Raw genomic sequence first — 13,300 nt, forward strand, 5'->3', positions numbered from 1 at the left:
CCTTTCCAGAGAGGGTCATCCCTTCAGCTAGAAGAGTCAGTGGATGGGTGTCAGTCAAGGGGATGCTAGAGAGTGTCGTGAAGATAATGTAGTTGCATCAAGTTGCTGCTGGAGAGAGCAAGAAGGCTTAACCCTTCCATAAAAGTAGCAGCATAGTTAAAGCAGTGTGACTGTTTCCACAAGTAACCTGGTGAGGCCAAATGAGAGTTGTCCTTATCAACTGTAAATAGTTCCCATTGGAGTATCCTACCATTCTCTTCTCCCATCCAAGTTCCACAATAAATACCAAAAAAACCCCAAACCTCTGGACTGTTTATTAAGTAACGGGCAACTTGGAATAAGGATGGATGAGTGAGCTATCCCTAAGTGACTGTCTGCAGGTAATCAGAGGAGGCCCAAGAAGTCACACATTAAAACAAAATTACAGTTTACCGTCAATATACCAGTCCGACACTTGGTATCAGGTGTTCCCATCTGCTTTGGGGAACAAGAAAAGCCAAAGGAGCTTAGCAAAACAGTCTTAGTCCCCAGATAGGTCACACTATGTCACAGCTGTCAAGCAGTCCATGCTCTCTCATACATATGTGCTGACTCCTTCCTGCTGCCTTTCAAGCCTCCCTTGAAGGTGGTTTAGGCCTTTTGGGACTAAAATTTAGGGGCTCTTTCCAACCCAAAAAGTCTCTCTGAGCCTCCAAACTCCGGGTTCCAAATGATTGAGCTGAAATAGTTTTTTCCTTTCCAACTGGACTACCCTAGAACCTCTTACCCAGCATGGGTGAGAACGCTTGAGTACAAAAAATGCCTCTTGAAATCTCCCTTAAATGGACCACAACCCAAATAGTGGGGAAATATATTTCCCATCCAGGACCCATCCCCGGCATCCTGTACCACATATATGTGTCTCTACGTGTGTGATTATGCATAATATAAATATTGTAATTGTTTTTTTGTGCAGGAACTTTCTGCCAGGTAGATCCACCGTTCATACATCAGTATCATATGCAAGGACCTTAAAACATGGTGTATATGCTATAACGTGCCTGTACAAAGCTTTATAGTACACAGCCTTTTCTGAGTACAAGCAGAATAGGGATACCTGAGAAGTAGAAAAATCTTTAATTGGAGACTACACAGAGCTGTAAACTTTCTCCTTGACCACTTGTGACAGCTCTGCATGCCTGAGAAGCCAATCACAAAGCAACAGTGCTTCCTCATGTGGAGGAACGGGGTGGGGAGTCACATGCTCCTCCATACCCAGAAGCATGGGTATCTCTCTTTGCTCCCAGCAGACAGAGAGCAGTGAAGCAAAAGGGAAGGTAGGTATGTGCAGCTGGGGAGGGGTGGAAGTTCATGGCCAAAGCACAGGTTTACTGTAAATTGCCCTTTGTGCATAAACTGACTTCTCTCGAGCACCTTTGCTATTCCAATGCTTTATCAACATGATGTGTCAATGCACAGAAGAGAGGGAGAAGAAGCCTATCACAAGTACAGGTCTTCTAATGTGCCTAAATAATTGTTCTCATCAAGAGCAGTTGAGCAATGGCTGAGCAAGTTACACACGGTCACATAATCCAGCTGGGTCAGGTGACTGTCACCTTATTTTAGGTCGTTTTATTTATGCACATGTGGTCAGTGGTGGGGTTACACTCTTACCTATCACAGACATGCGTTTTCTATCACTGTTAAAGTCCAGGATGGCCAGACGTTCATATGTGACCTCTTTCCCCAACTCGCTAATGGTGATGGTGCTCTGAGTTCTCGATAGAAACACAAATCCAAAGTTCCTGGCTGCTGTCACCAGTGCCCCTTCATCCGGTGATGCCGCTTCATAGCACAACTCACCATCTAAAAATACAAGACATGGAAATATGTTTAATCCCATAGTACATGGTACGTGGCATAAAAATATTAGGGACCAGAATACTGAAAATATGTTATGCAATATGAGAGATCTATTAAAGGTTCTTTCTTGTCAAACTTTATATTTTAGCAGGGATAGGAATACGGAGATCAGAGTCTACTTAACTAGAATATGTGTTCTCTAATATGTGTACAAAGCGTCATACTATTGAGTAAAATCCTCTGCTCTGGTAATTCAGCATTCTGGGAACACCTAATCCCAGGTTCCTAATTCTGCAGGCCAGGGATTCCTGACTCTGCCTATAAAATTCTGTTTGCAGTTTAATTATTCAAACCCCTTTTTAGTGACATCAAACAATATCCTTATTCTGTAAAATAACCCATACACATCCACTATATTTAAATGTTATATGCACTGTAGTGCTTAACATCCTCTGTGATAAGCACTGTGCTAGCTAGGGTATTCACCATTGGAAGCTTTTTTGTCAGTTATGCTTATAACTCTACCTTATTAGTTGAGTAATGTTGCACTGTATGATTACATGTTTGGCATTGTCTGTCCTTTCCCACAGTTGCTGGCACAGGGATGTGCAAAGCTTAGAGGAGGAAAATGTAAGGAAGTGTTGGTACCATTTTCCCTTTGGCCACTTGGTAGCACCCTTTGGGGGGTGGGGGGTCAGAAGATGGCTCTACCTGGGAAAATGCCAATGACAGTTGTCATATTGGGGAGAAGTTTTATGCCCTGAATTTATATGTCTGAAGATGTCTACCTTGAAGTGTGCAAGTAAAGCTTTGAAAACTATTTGGACTTGTTTTTTTACTACTGTTGGCCTATCCTAAGATCTCGTATCTGGTTCTGCAGTGCTAAGAAGTGTAGTGGTGTGCTCCTTTATCCAGATGCAAGTCCCTTTAACTAAATTCCCCACAATCCTCTGGGCTCCCAGCATCCCCTGAGTTCCTGGACACGCCCAGGAAGTATAAATGCCAGCTCCGCCCAGCTTCCTCTGCTCAGAGAGATCCTGCCTGATGGGACAGCAGTGACTGGGCAAGTGAGCTGTCCCGAGGTGCTGGGTCCTCATCTGATCAGTCTGGTGTGTGGGCCACCAGCAGTGAGCAAAAGAGCATGCAGCATCTATCCAAGCCCCAGTCACTGGAGAGGACTCTGTTACAGTCCATGTGGAGAAGCTGTCCAAGCAGTGGAGTGGTCCTATCTACAGCCCCCAGAGCCTCCTGACCGAAGTCAGCATCAGCAGTGCCAGTGTGAAGTCTGTGCCAGCAGGAAATCCCCTCAGCTCACAGTCTGCTGAATGAATGATTATCATCTTGGAACACGTGAGAATCTTCTGCTCTCTATCCTATCAGTAAACTGAACTCAGAGCACTCTGCTGCCATCTAGTGGCCATTAGTAGAATTGCAATATACTTGTTTTCATATGTTTTATGACTGTTTCCCCCTTCCTCATATTGCTGTTTTGTACTGCAAACCCCTGTCCACATGATCTCCTGTGTATTCTACATTGGTTTTCATTAAGTAAAGTAGAAATTGCACATTACCACTGGTCTGATCATTTGGCTGATACCTTTACATAACAGAAGTATTTGGGATGATGTGTTGAGCATGATAAAGTACCATAATGTTCAATATTGAGTTAGCCCACCCTTTGCAGCTCTTACAGCTTCAACTCTTCTGGGAAGGCTGTCCACAAGGTTTAGGAGTGTGTCTATGGGAATGTTTTACCATTCTTCCAGAAAGGGCATTTGTGAGGTCAGGTCTCCGCTCCAACTCATCCCAAAGGTGTTCTATTGGGTTGAGGTCAGGATTCTGTGCAGGCCAGTCAAGTTCCTACATCCCAAACTCTCTCATCCATGTCTTTATGGACCTTGATTTGTGCACTGGTCCAAATCCCTTGGTGGAGGGGGGATTATGGTGTGGGGTTGTTTTTCAGGGCTTGGCCCCTTAGTTCCAGTGAAGGGAACTCTTTAAGCGTCAGCAAACCAAGACATTTTGGAATATTTCATGCTCCCAACTTTGTAGGAACAGTTCGGGGATGGCAGCTTCCTGTTCCAACATGACTGAGCACCAGTGCACAAAGCAAGGTTAATAAAGACATAAATGAGCGAGTTTGTGGTGGAGGAACTTGACTGGCCTCAATCGAATAGAACACCTTTGGGTATTAATTAGAGCGGAGACTGAGAGGCAAGTCTTCTCGTCCACCATCAGTGTCTGACCTCACAAATGCTCTTCTGGAAGAATGGACAAATATTCCCATAGACACACTCCTAAACCTTGTGGACAGCATTCTCAGAAGAGTTGAAGCTGTTAGCTGGAAAGGGTGGGCCAACTCAATATTGAACCCTACAGACTGGGATGCCATTAAAGTTCACATGCGTATAAAGGCAGGTGTCATAATACTTTTGACAATATAGTGTATATCTGTAGATAAATCTTTTTAGAGCTTTAAAATAAATTTTAATTTAAATCAGATTAACCATAAATAGGAAGAAAGCACATACCTTCTGTCTTATCGACCATCACTGTGTGACATAAAGCCAGCACCTTAAAGAATTCTCGTACATATGGGTCACTTCCTGAGCGAACTTGGTCAACTAAGTTCTTATCATTGTAGGTAAAGCTGGGATCAGCCAGAGGATTCCAGCTGAAGTCCACTTGCTGAAAATAATAAACATCAGAAAACATGAGTTTGTCCAAAATAGCAGTAATAGGCCAACACTTACACTACGTAGAATGCTTCTAAAGCCACCATTGAGGTTTGATTTTACAACTCTACAGTGTATGTTAGCATAAGAACAGAGCAGCCAATTAGCATTTTGCAAATTGAATGCATCCATTGGATCATCAATATTATTATTGAATTCTATGTTATGGGGTTGACTCACTGAAGGTATATACTGTTCACTTTGCATTTTTTTTTTTTTGTAGCTTAGTGTATGTGCAAGGAAGATAAAAAAAAACAGTATTTTTGATTGCACATAACTGGATGATGGCAGTCAGTAGAGCTTCATCCTATTTACTAGGATAAGGGAAAATTCCTTTGCAAATTGAACAACTTATCTGCTTTTAGTATATCAACCCCATACAGTGTAAATTCTATTTTTTTTTTTCTTTAATTCAGCATAAAAGGCACTATTGTGTTCTGCAGTACTGTAAAATTAAAAGCTAAACATGCAAAATGAAGTCATTGCAATACAGCGGTGAAATGTATCTAGGGACAAATGACAAGAGGGCCATGCCTGCAGGTGCCTGAATTAACAATTTTAGATGGGGGAGTGATACAGAGAGTTATGGCACATGAGTGATCCTATTGCTGGTAACAACTTACCAGGACACTATCTGCATGAAGTCTGTATGTTCTCCCTATGCTTCCATGGGTTTCCTCTGGGTATTTGGTCTAGAGTCTAGACCCACACTCCAAAGACATGCTAGTAGATTAATTAACTCTTGTCAAAATAGACCCTAGTGTGTGTGTAAGATAGGAACCTTAGATAGTAAGCTCCTTGAGGGCAGGGTCTGATTTGAATATACAATATATACAGCTGCAAGAAAAAGTATGTGAACCCTTTGGAATGATATGTATTTCTGCACAAATTGGTCATAAAATGTTATCTGATCATCATCTAAGTCACAACAATTGACCATCACAGTCTGCTTAAACTAATAACACACAAAGAATGAAATGTTGCCATGTTTTTATTGAACACACCATGTAAACATTCACAGGACAGGTGAAAAAAGTATGTGAACCTCTAGACTAATGACATCTCCAAGAGCTAATTGGAGTGAGATGTCAGCCAACTGGAGTCCAATTAATGAGATGAGATTGGAGGTGTTGGTTACATCTGCCCTGCCCTATAAAAAACACTCACCAGTTCTGGGTTTGCTTTTCACAAGAAGCATTGCCTGATGTGAATGATGCCTCGCACAAAAGAGCTCTCAGAAGACCTACGATTAAGAATTGTTGACTTGCATAAAGCTGGAAAGGGTTATAAAATGGCGCTTTTCCACTGCATGGAACCGTAACGGTTCGGCACCCTTTTGTGCTTTTCCACTGCTGGTACCGCATGGTATAGGGTCGGAACGGTTCGGTACGGTATATGTTTGCTTTTCCACTGCATGGAACCGAACGGTACGGTACGGCTCTGAAAAAACAGTACCTACTCGATTGTGGTTCCAACAGGTACCAAACTGGTACCATATCCCACAATCCTTTGCATGCAGTCACTACTAGCCAGTGATTGGTCACAGAATCCCACCCACCCCGTTGTTATCCCACCCACTTAACTTTAGTACTACTTTAGTGGAAAAGCAAACCTATACCGTACCAAACCATTCCGACACTATACCATGCGGTACCAGCAGTGGAAAAGCAAACTGGGCCAAGCAGGGCCGAGTAGAGCCGAGCCGGTACTAGCCGGTACTTGCAGTGGAAAAGTGCCAAAAGTATCTCCAAAAGCCTTGCTGTTCATCAGTCCAGGGTAAGACAAAATTGTCTATAAATGGAGAAAGTTCAGCACTGCTGCTACTCTCCCTAGGAGTGGCTGTCCTGTAACGATGACTGCAAGAGCACAGCGCAGACTGCTCACTGAGGTGAAGAAGAATCCTAGAGTGTCAGCTAAAGACTTACAAAAGTCACTGGCAAATGCTAACATCCCTGGTAGTGAATCTACAATACCTAAAACACTAAACAAGAATGGATTTCATGGGAGGATACCATAGAGGGAGCCACCGCTGTCCAAACAAAACATTGCTGCACATTTACAGTTTGCACAAGAGCACCTGGATTTTCCACAGCAGTACTGGCCAAATATTCTGTGGACAGATGATACCAAAGTTGAGTTGTTTGGAAGAAACACACAACACTATGTGTGGCAAAAAAGAGGCACAGCACACCAACATCAATACCTCATCCCATCTGTGAAGTATGGTGGTGGGGGCATCATGGTTTGGAGCTGCTTTGCTGCGTCAGGTCCTGGACGGATTGCTATCATCAAAGGTAAAATGAATTCCCAAGTTTATCAAGACATTTTGCAGGAGAACTTAAGGCCATCTGTCTACCAGCTGAAGCTCAACAGAAGATGGGTGTTGCAACAGGACAATGACCCAAAGCATAGAAGTAAATCAACAACAGAATGGCTTAAACAGAAGAAAATACTCCTTCTGAAGTGGCCCAGTCAGAGTCCTGACCTCAACCCAATTGAGATGACCTCAAGAAAGCGATTCACACCAGACATCCCAAGAATATTGCTGAACTGAAACAGTTCTGTAAAGAGGAATGGTCAAGAATTACTCCTGACCATTTAGGACGTCTGATCTGCAACTACAGGAAACGTTTGGTTGAAGTTATTGCTGCCGAAGGAGGTTCAACCAGTTATTAAATCCAAGGGTTCACATACTTTTCCACCTGCACTGTGAATGTTTACATGGTGTGTTCAATAAAAACACGGCAACATTTCATTCTTTGTGTGTTATTAGTTTAAACAGACTGTGATTGTCTATTGTTGTGACAAAGATGATGATCAGACCACATTTTATGACCAATTTGTGCAGAAATCCATATCATTCCAAAGGGTTCACATACTTTTTCTTCCAGCTGTAAATTGATGTGTAAATTGTTGGCGCTATATAAAGAGTTATGAGAGGATACAAATCTCTTTAAAGGTGCATACTCTTGATCCTGTCAAGAGTATGCAGGTGTCATATTGATCCTGGTTTCACCACCTAGTGAAAACAAAGAAATTGAACCGCACTCGGAAATATGAAATCAAAACTGTTCTTTATTCCTCATCGAATCCATACAGACAGTGCATTGAGAGACATGTCAGGTTGACGCGTTTCACGATATAGATAATCGCTTACTCATAACCACACCTAGTGAGCCATTGAGGTGAGCAACCTTGCAGGAGGAGAGCTCAGACTTCTTAGGCTTTACTGGACACATGCTTATTTCAGGTTAGTGACTCAGTGAAACCAGGTTTATGATGATTTGTGTACCTGTACCTTTATAATCAATTCTGTAGTGACAGATTCTATATATACATCCTCAGAGGTGTTGGGAGACCAATATAAAGAAATAACGCAGATTTAATCATCCCATCTAGATTATGACCCCCCTCTTCTTATCAATAATCAACCAAAGAAAGTTGTTAAAGGATTCTTGCTGGGAGGAATGGAAATGGGTATAGGACAGTAAAAGAGTTCATGCCTACTCACCGCGCTGCCACCTATTAGTTTTCCAGTTGCTGGTTTTGGTTCACCTGCAGGAAAGAAAAAAAACATCAAATGTATTAAAGTATAACTAAAACTAAAAAGCCAACACTTTATTTTCGTTTTGGATAGAATGGAGAGGGATTAGATCACCTGTTAGGTTTTTATTGGTGTTTGTGTCCCCATTAGAGCCGGTTCACACTGAGGCGATCCGACTTCGAGGGGCGACCTGTGAAGTCACGGTGCACAGCGTGCACCGGACTTTGGCGCGACTTGCAGGGACTTCACATAATGGAAGTCTATGCAAGTCGCTCCCAGGTCGCCCCAAAGTAGTACAGGACCCTTTTTCTAAGTCGGAGCGACTTGTGTCACTCCTATTAGAACAGGTCCTGTACTACTCAATGGCGAGCGACCGACCGCGACTTGTCAGGCTGACAAGTCGCCTGACAAGTCGCGCTAGTCTAAATGGGGTCTTAGGGAGATTCACTCTCTCTGTTTGTCATGTTTACAGTTTGCACCAAAAGTCAACATGAAAGTAAATCCCAAATTTTGGGTTGTCCCTAGCACCATAATAAAGGGGACATCTTCCAAAGGGGACACTGACTCATTTTGGCTATGAATCAAGAAGTGAAGAAAAATCTCCCCAGTGAGACACACATAGCAAAAAAAAAAAAAAAGGTTATAATCCTTTACTCTACACAAAATGAAAAAAGTCTTTGGTTTTACTTTAAAAATAATTCCAACTTGATCAAAAAAAAAAAAAAAAAAAATACCAGTAAACCAGTAAAAGGATCAGGTTAGTTAGAAGTCAATGGGAATGCAAATATAGCTCAAAGCAACTCAACTGAGTTCAGCAGGACAATAAAGGGAAATACGAAGCAATTCAGAAGTAAAGCCCCGTACACACGTACCGATTGTCGGCCGTAAATATTCGGCCGCCGACCGATCGGCCGATTGTAGGCTTGTTAGTATGATGCTTCCGACAGCCGACAGCGCATTTTCGGCAGAACAGAATCTTTCGTGCAGGCATTAAAATTTTTGTTGGCCAACACCAGAACGGCCGATTGTTCGCCAGTCAGTACAGATTTCGGCCGACAGACAGCAGATTAGCAAGACTGGGCATGCTCAGAAAAGAAAAAAGACAAGGACAGTTAACCATCACATGACATCACTTCTGCAGTCGGCTGTTGTTGGCCGACAAAATTCGTGTGCAGTCTTTTGCAGTTTTCAACAGACACGACAGCCCTGGACAAAAGATGGCCGATCTTTCGGCCGACGATCAGTACGTGTGTACGAGGCTTAAGTCAGAAAGAAGTTACAAGGAGCTCAGAAGAAAATCAGAAGGAATGCATGACAAACTCTTTTAAAATGCAAACAGAAAGCTCCAGAAACTGATCAACTTTTGCTCAACTACAAATCCAGCACAATAACTGGATCATCAGACACCCAGAAGTGCTTATTGCTACACACGGTGGTTTATTAAACATATTGGAAAATCCATTTGTGAGCTGGTACTTATTAGTTACTCCTTTATGGAGAAAAACAAAGGATCAGAATGATGTGTACTACGGAAATCTCCGCATCTTATGTTATTTGGAATTAATTTGCCGAATACTATTGCCCAGGGGAACCAACTGTCTACCGCCCCAGACCACAAACCCCCCCCCCCGTGGACACATTTATGCTTTTTGGTGGCCAAAAGGACCATCCTAAAATCATGGATCCAACCTAGCCCTCCCAATTTATCTGCTCTTAAAAGGGAGCTCCGGTCATTACTGTATAAGGAACGCATGGATACAGTCCTACAACATTTTAATCCTATAAAAAGGTTTTTCGATAAATGGCAACCCTTTATAGAGCAAGAACTTACGGATGTAGAAATCCAATACTTCATGAAACCTTTCAAATTCACTGACTGGTATTTAAAAGCGGAAATAACACGAACTTTGGGAAAATTAAAGATAAGTGATCCGTAAGTTTAACCATTATAACTACCCATTTTCTTAAATTGATCCTTAAAGCGATTTATTGACTCATCTTCTGTCTATATGAAGTTCTTATATGTATGTATGTAACGTTGATGGATCAATACTTTAGGATATATATGAGAATATCCATCTCTAGGCAAAATTAGTTAAATGGACCAGCCCATGTTAGGATGTTGAGAAATTATATATGTTTTTTTTTTTTTTTCTTTCCTTTTTCTTCTTTTCTTTATCTACCATAGAGTATAGAATATAGATCTAGATATTGTGATCGTTATTTTTCTTTTTGTTGTTTGTTTGTTTGAATTGTTGGTTATAAAATTAATAAAAAGAGATTAAAAAAAAAAAGAATGATGTGTACTGCTGTAAAAGTTGGCTAAGTACCACAGAGGGTCTAGGTGTTTCCATATTAGCTTCCTCACCAGTCGATCTCAGTTAATTAACTGGCTAGCTTATATCTTTAAGCTTGCCAGGCAAGTCAAGAAGATTCTTCTCATCTACCAAAGAGCTACATATGGGCCCTTGGGGAAGAGTTTACTCCTTGAGTGAATGTCAAGGTGTAATATCTAGTATATTACTGACCTAAATATTTATAGAATATAATTTCATTTACCACAGGTACTGACCTTCCTTTAAAAATATGATCTTCCCCAGAACAAGAAACACTGCAACTCTGCCATTCCCTGGGTACTAATAAGAGTATCTCATTAAAGATCACCAAAGACAAAACTCCCTGTGTAGACCTAAGAACATGCTGGAGATGCTACATTTACAATATATATATATATATATATATATATATATATATATATATATATATATATATATATATATATAATATATATATATACACACACACACACACACACACACACACACACACACACAGTATCTCACAAAAGTGAGTACACCCCTCACATTTTTGAATTTTTTTAAAATATATTTTCATGTGACAATACTGAAGAAATGACACTTTGCAATGTAAAGTAGTGAGTGTACAGCTTGTATAACAGTGTAAATTTGCTGTCCCCTCAAAATAACTCAACACACAGCCATTAATGTCTAAACCGCTGGCAACAAAAGTGAGTACACCCCTAAGTGAAAATGTCCAAATTGGGCCCAATTAGCCATTTCCCTCCCCGGTGGCACGTGACTCGTTAGTGTTCCAAGGTCTCAGGTGTGAATGGGGAGCAGGTGTGTTAAATTTGGTGTTATCACTCTCACGCTCTCATACTGGTCACTGGAAGTTCAACATGGCACCTCATAGCAAAGAATTGTTGTTCTACATAAAGATGGCCTAGGCTATAAGAAGATTGCCAAGATCCTGAAACTGAGCTGTAGCACGGTGGCCAAGACCATACAGCAGTTTAACAGGACAGATTCCACTCAGAACAGGCCTCGCCATGGTCGACCAAAGAGGTTGAGTGCACATGCTCAGCGTCATATCCAGAGGTTGTCTTTGGGAATTAGACGTATGAGTGCTGCCAGCATTGCTGCAGAGGTCGAAGGGGTGGGGGGATTAGCCTGTCAGTGCTCAGACCATACGCCACACACTGCATCAAATTGGTCTGCATGACTGTCATCCCAGAAGAAAGCCTCTTCTAAAGATGATGCACAAGAAAGCCCCCAGTTTGCTGAAGACAAGCAGACTAAGGACATGGATTACTAGAACCATGTCCTGTGGTCTGATGAGACCAAGATAAACTTATTTGGTTCAGATGGTGTCAAGCGTGTGTGGCGGCAACCAGGTGAGGAGTACAAAGACAAGTGTGTCTTGTCTACAGTCAAGCATGGTGGTGGGAGTGTCATGGTCTGGGGCTGCATGAGTGCTGCCGGCACTGGGGAGCTACAGTTCATTGAGGAAACCATGAATGCCAACATGTACTGTGACATACTGAAGCAGAGCATGTTCCCCTCCCTGGGCCGCAGGGCAGTATTCCAACATGATAACGACCCCAAACACACCTCCAAGATGACCACTGCCATGCTAAAGAAGCTGAGGGTAAAGGTGATGGACTGGCCAAGCATGTCTCCAGACCTAAACCCTATTGAGCATCTGTGGGGTGTCCTCAAATGGAAGGTGGAGGAGCACAAGGTCTCTAACATCCACCAGCTCCGTGATGTCATTATGGAGGAGTGGAAGAAGACTCCAGTGGCAATCTGTGAAGCTCCGGTGAACTCCATGCCCAAGAGAATTAGGCAGTGCTGTAAAACAATGGGGGCCACACAAAATATTGACACTTCGGGCCCATTTTGGACATTATCACTTAAGGGTTGAGTTATTATCACTGTGTGTTGAGTTATTTTGAGGGGACAGCAAATGTATACTGTTATACAAGCTGTACACTCACTACTTTTCATTATAGCAAAGTGTAATTTCTTCAGTGTTGTCACATGAAAAGATATAATAAAATATTTACAAAAATGTGAGGTGTGTACTCACTTTTGTGAGATACTGTATATATATATATATATATATATATATATATATACTGTATTTATTTATTTTTTATCTTTATTTATTTTTTTACTAGGTAACATTTATACATTATATGCTGTATGCTATTCTTACCATAAGTCCTTCCATTAATGGAACACTTCTTAAACGTCATGATGTTCTGTGTCAGTGTGCCAGTCTTGTCAGTGAAGATGTACTCAATCTGCCCTAGCTGTTCGTTTAGCGTTGTTGTCCTGGCTTTGGCTGCTGTGTCTTTCTTCGGATAGTACATTTCTAAATCCTGGTTAATAAAGATACTTTGTCCCAGTCGAATCATTTCAATACTGCACAATGGAAACCAGAAATAACGAATTAGAATAAAATTAGAATAAAATCTTCATTGGGCTGATGTCCATTTTGTGACTTTAGGTCACCTAAGGCTGGCCTTGCATATAGGAATGTCCAATGGATGGACCAATGTATACTAAAATCTTGGATGAGAACCTTCTTCCCTCAGCCAGAACACTGAAGTTGGGTCATGGATGGGTCTTGCAGCATGACAATGACCCAAAACACACCGCCAAGGCAATAAAGGGGGGCTCAAGAATTAGCACAATAAGTTCATGGAGTGGCCTAGTCAGTCTCCAGACCTTAATCCTATAGACAATGTGTGGAGGGAGCTGAAACTTTGAGTTGCCATGTGACAACTAAGAAACCTTAAGAGTTCAGAGAAGATCTGTAAAGAGGAGTGGACCAAAATTCCTCCTGAGATGTGTGCAAACCTGGTCACTTAAGG

The 13,300-nt window shown here is 41.8% G+C and overlaps 1 protein-coding gene across 1 annotated transcript in view; it reads right to left on the reverse strand.

The window, feature by feature from the left end:
• The window catches only part of ATP8B1 (ATPase phospholipid transporting 8B1), a gene marked incomplete at both ends in the record, with an annotated part of 111,286 nt that overhangs the window by 42,250 nt on the left and 55,736 nt on the right, over positions 1-13,300 (reverse strand). The window contains 4 exons of the mRNA XM_082265415.1: positions 1,654-1,845; positions 4,374-4,530; positions 8,089-8,132; positions 12,640-12,848. Of these exons, the coding sequence (XP_082121541.1) occupies positions 1,654-1,845; positions 4,374-4,530; positions 8,089-8,132; positions 12,640-12,848 (602 nt within the window). The remainder of the gene's footprint in view (positions 1-1,653; positions 1,846-4,373; positions 4,531-8,088; positions 8,133-12,639; positions 12,849-13,300) is intronic.

The sequence above is a fragment of the Pelophylax lessonae genome (assembly GCF_965119305.1).
Source record: "Pelophylax lessonae genome assembly, chromosome: 1".
Taxonomy (NCBI): Eukaryota; Metazoa; Chordata; class Amphibia; order Anura; family Ranidae; genus Pelophylax; species Pelophylax lessonae.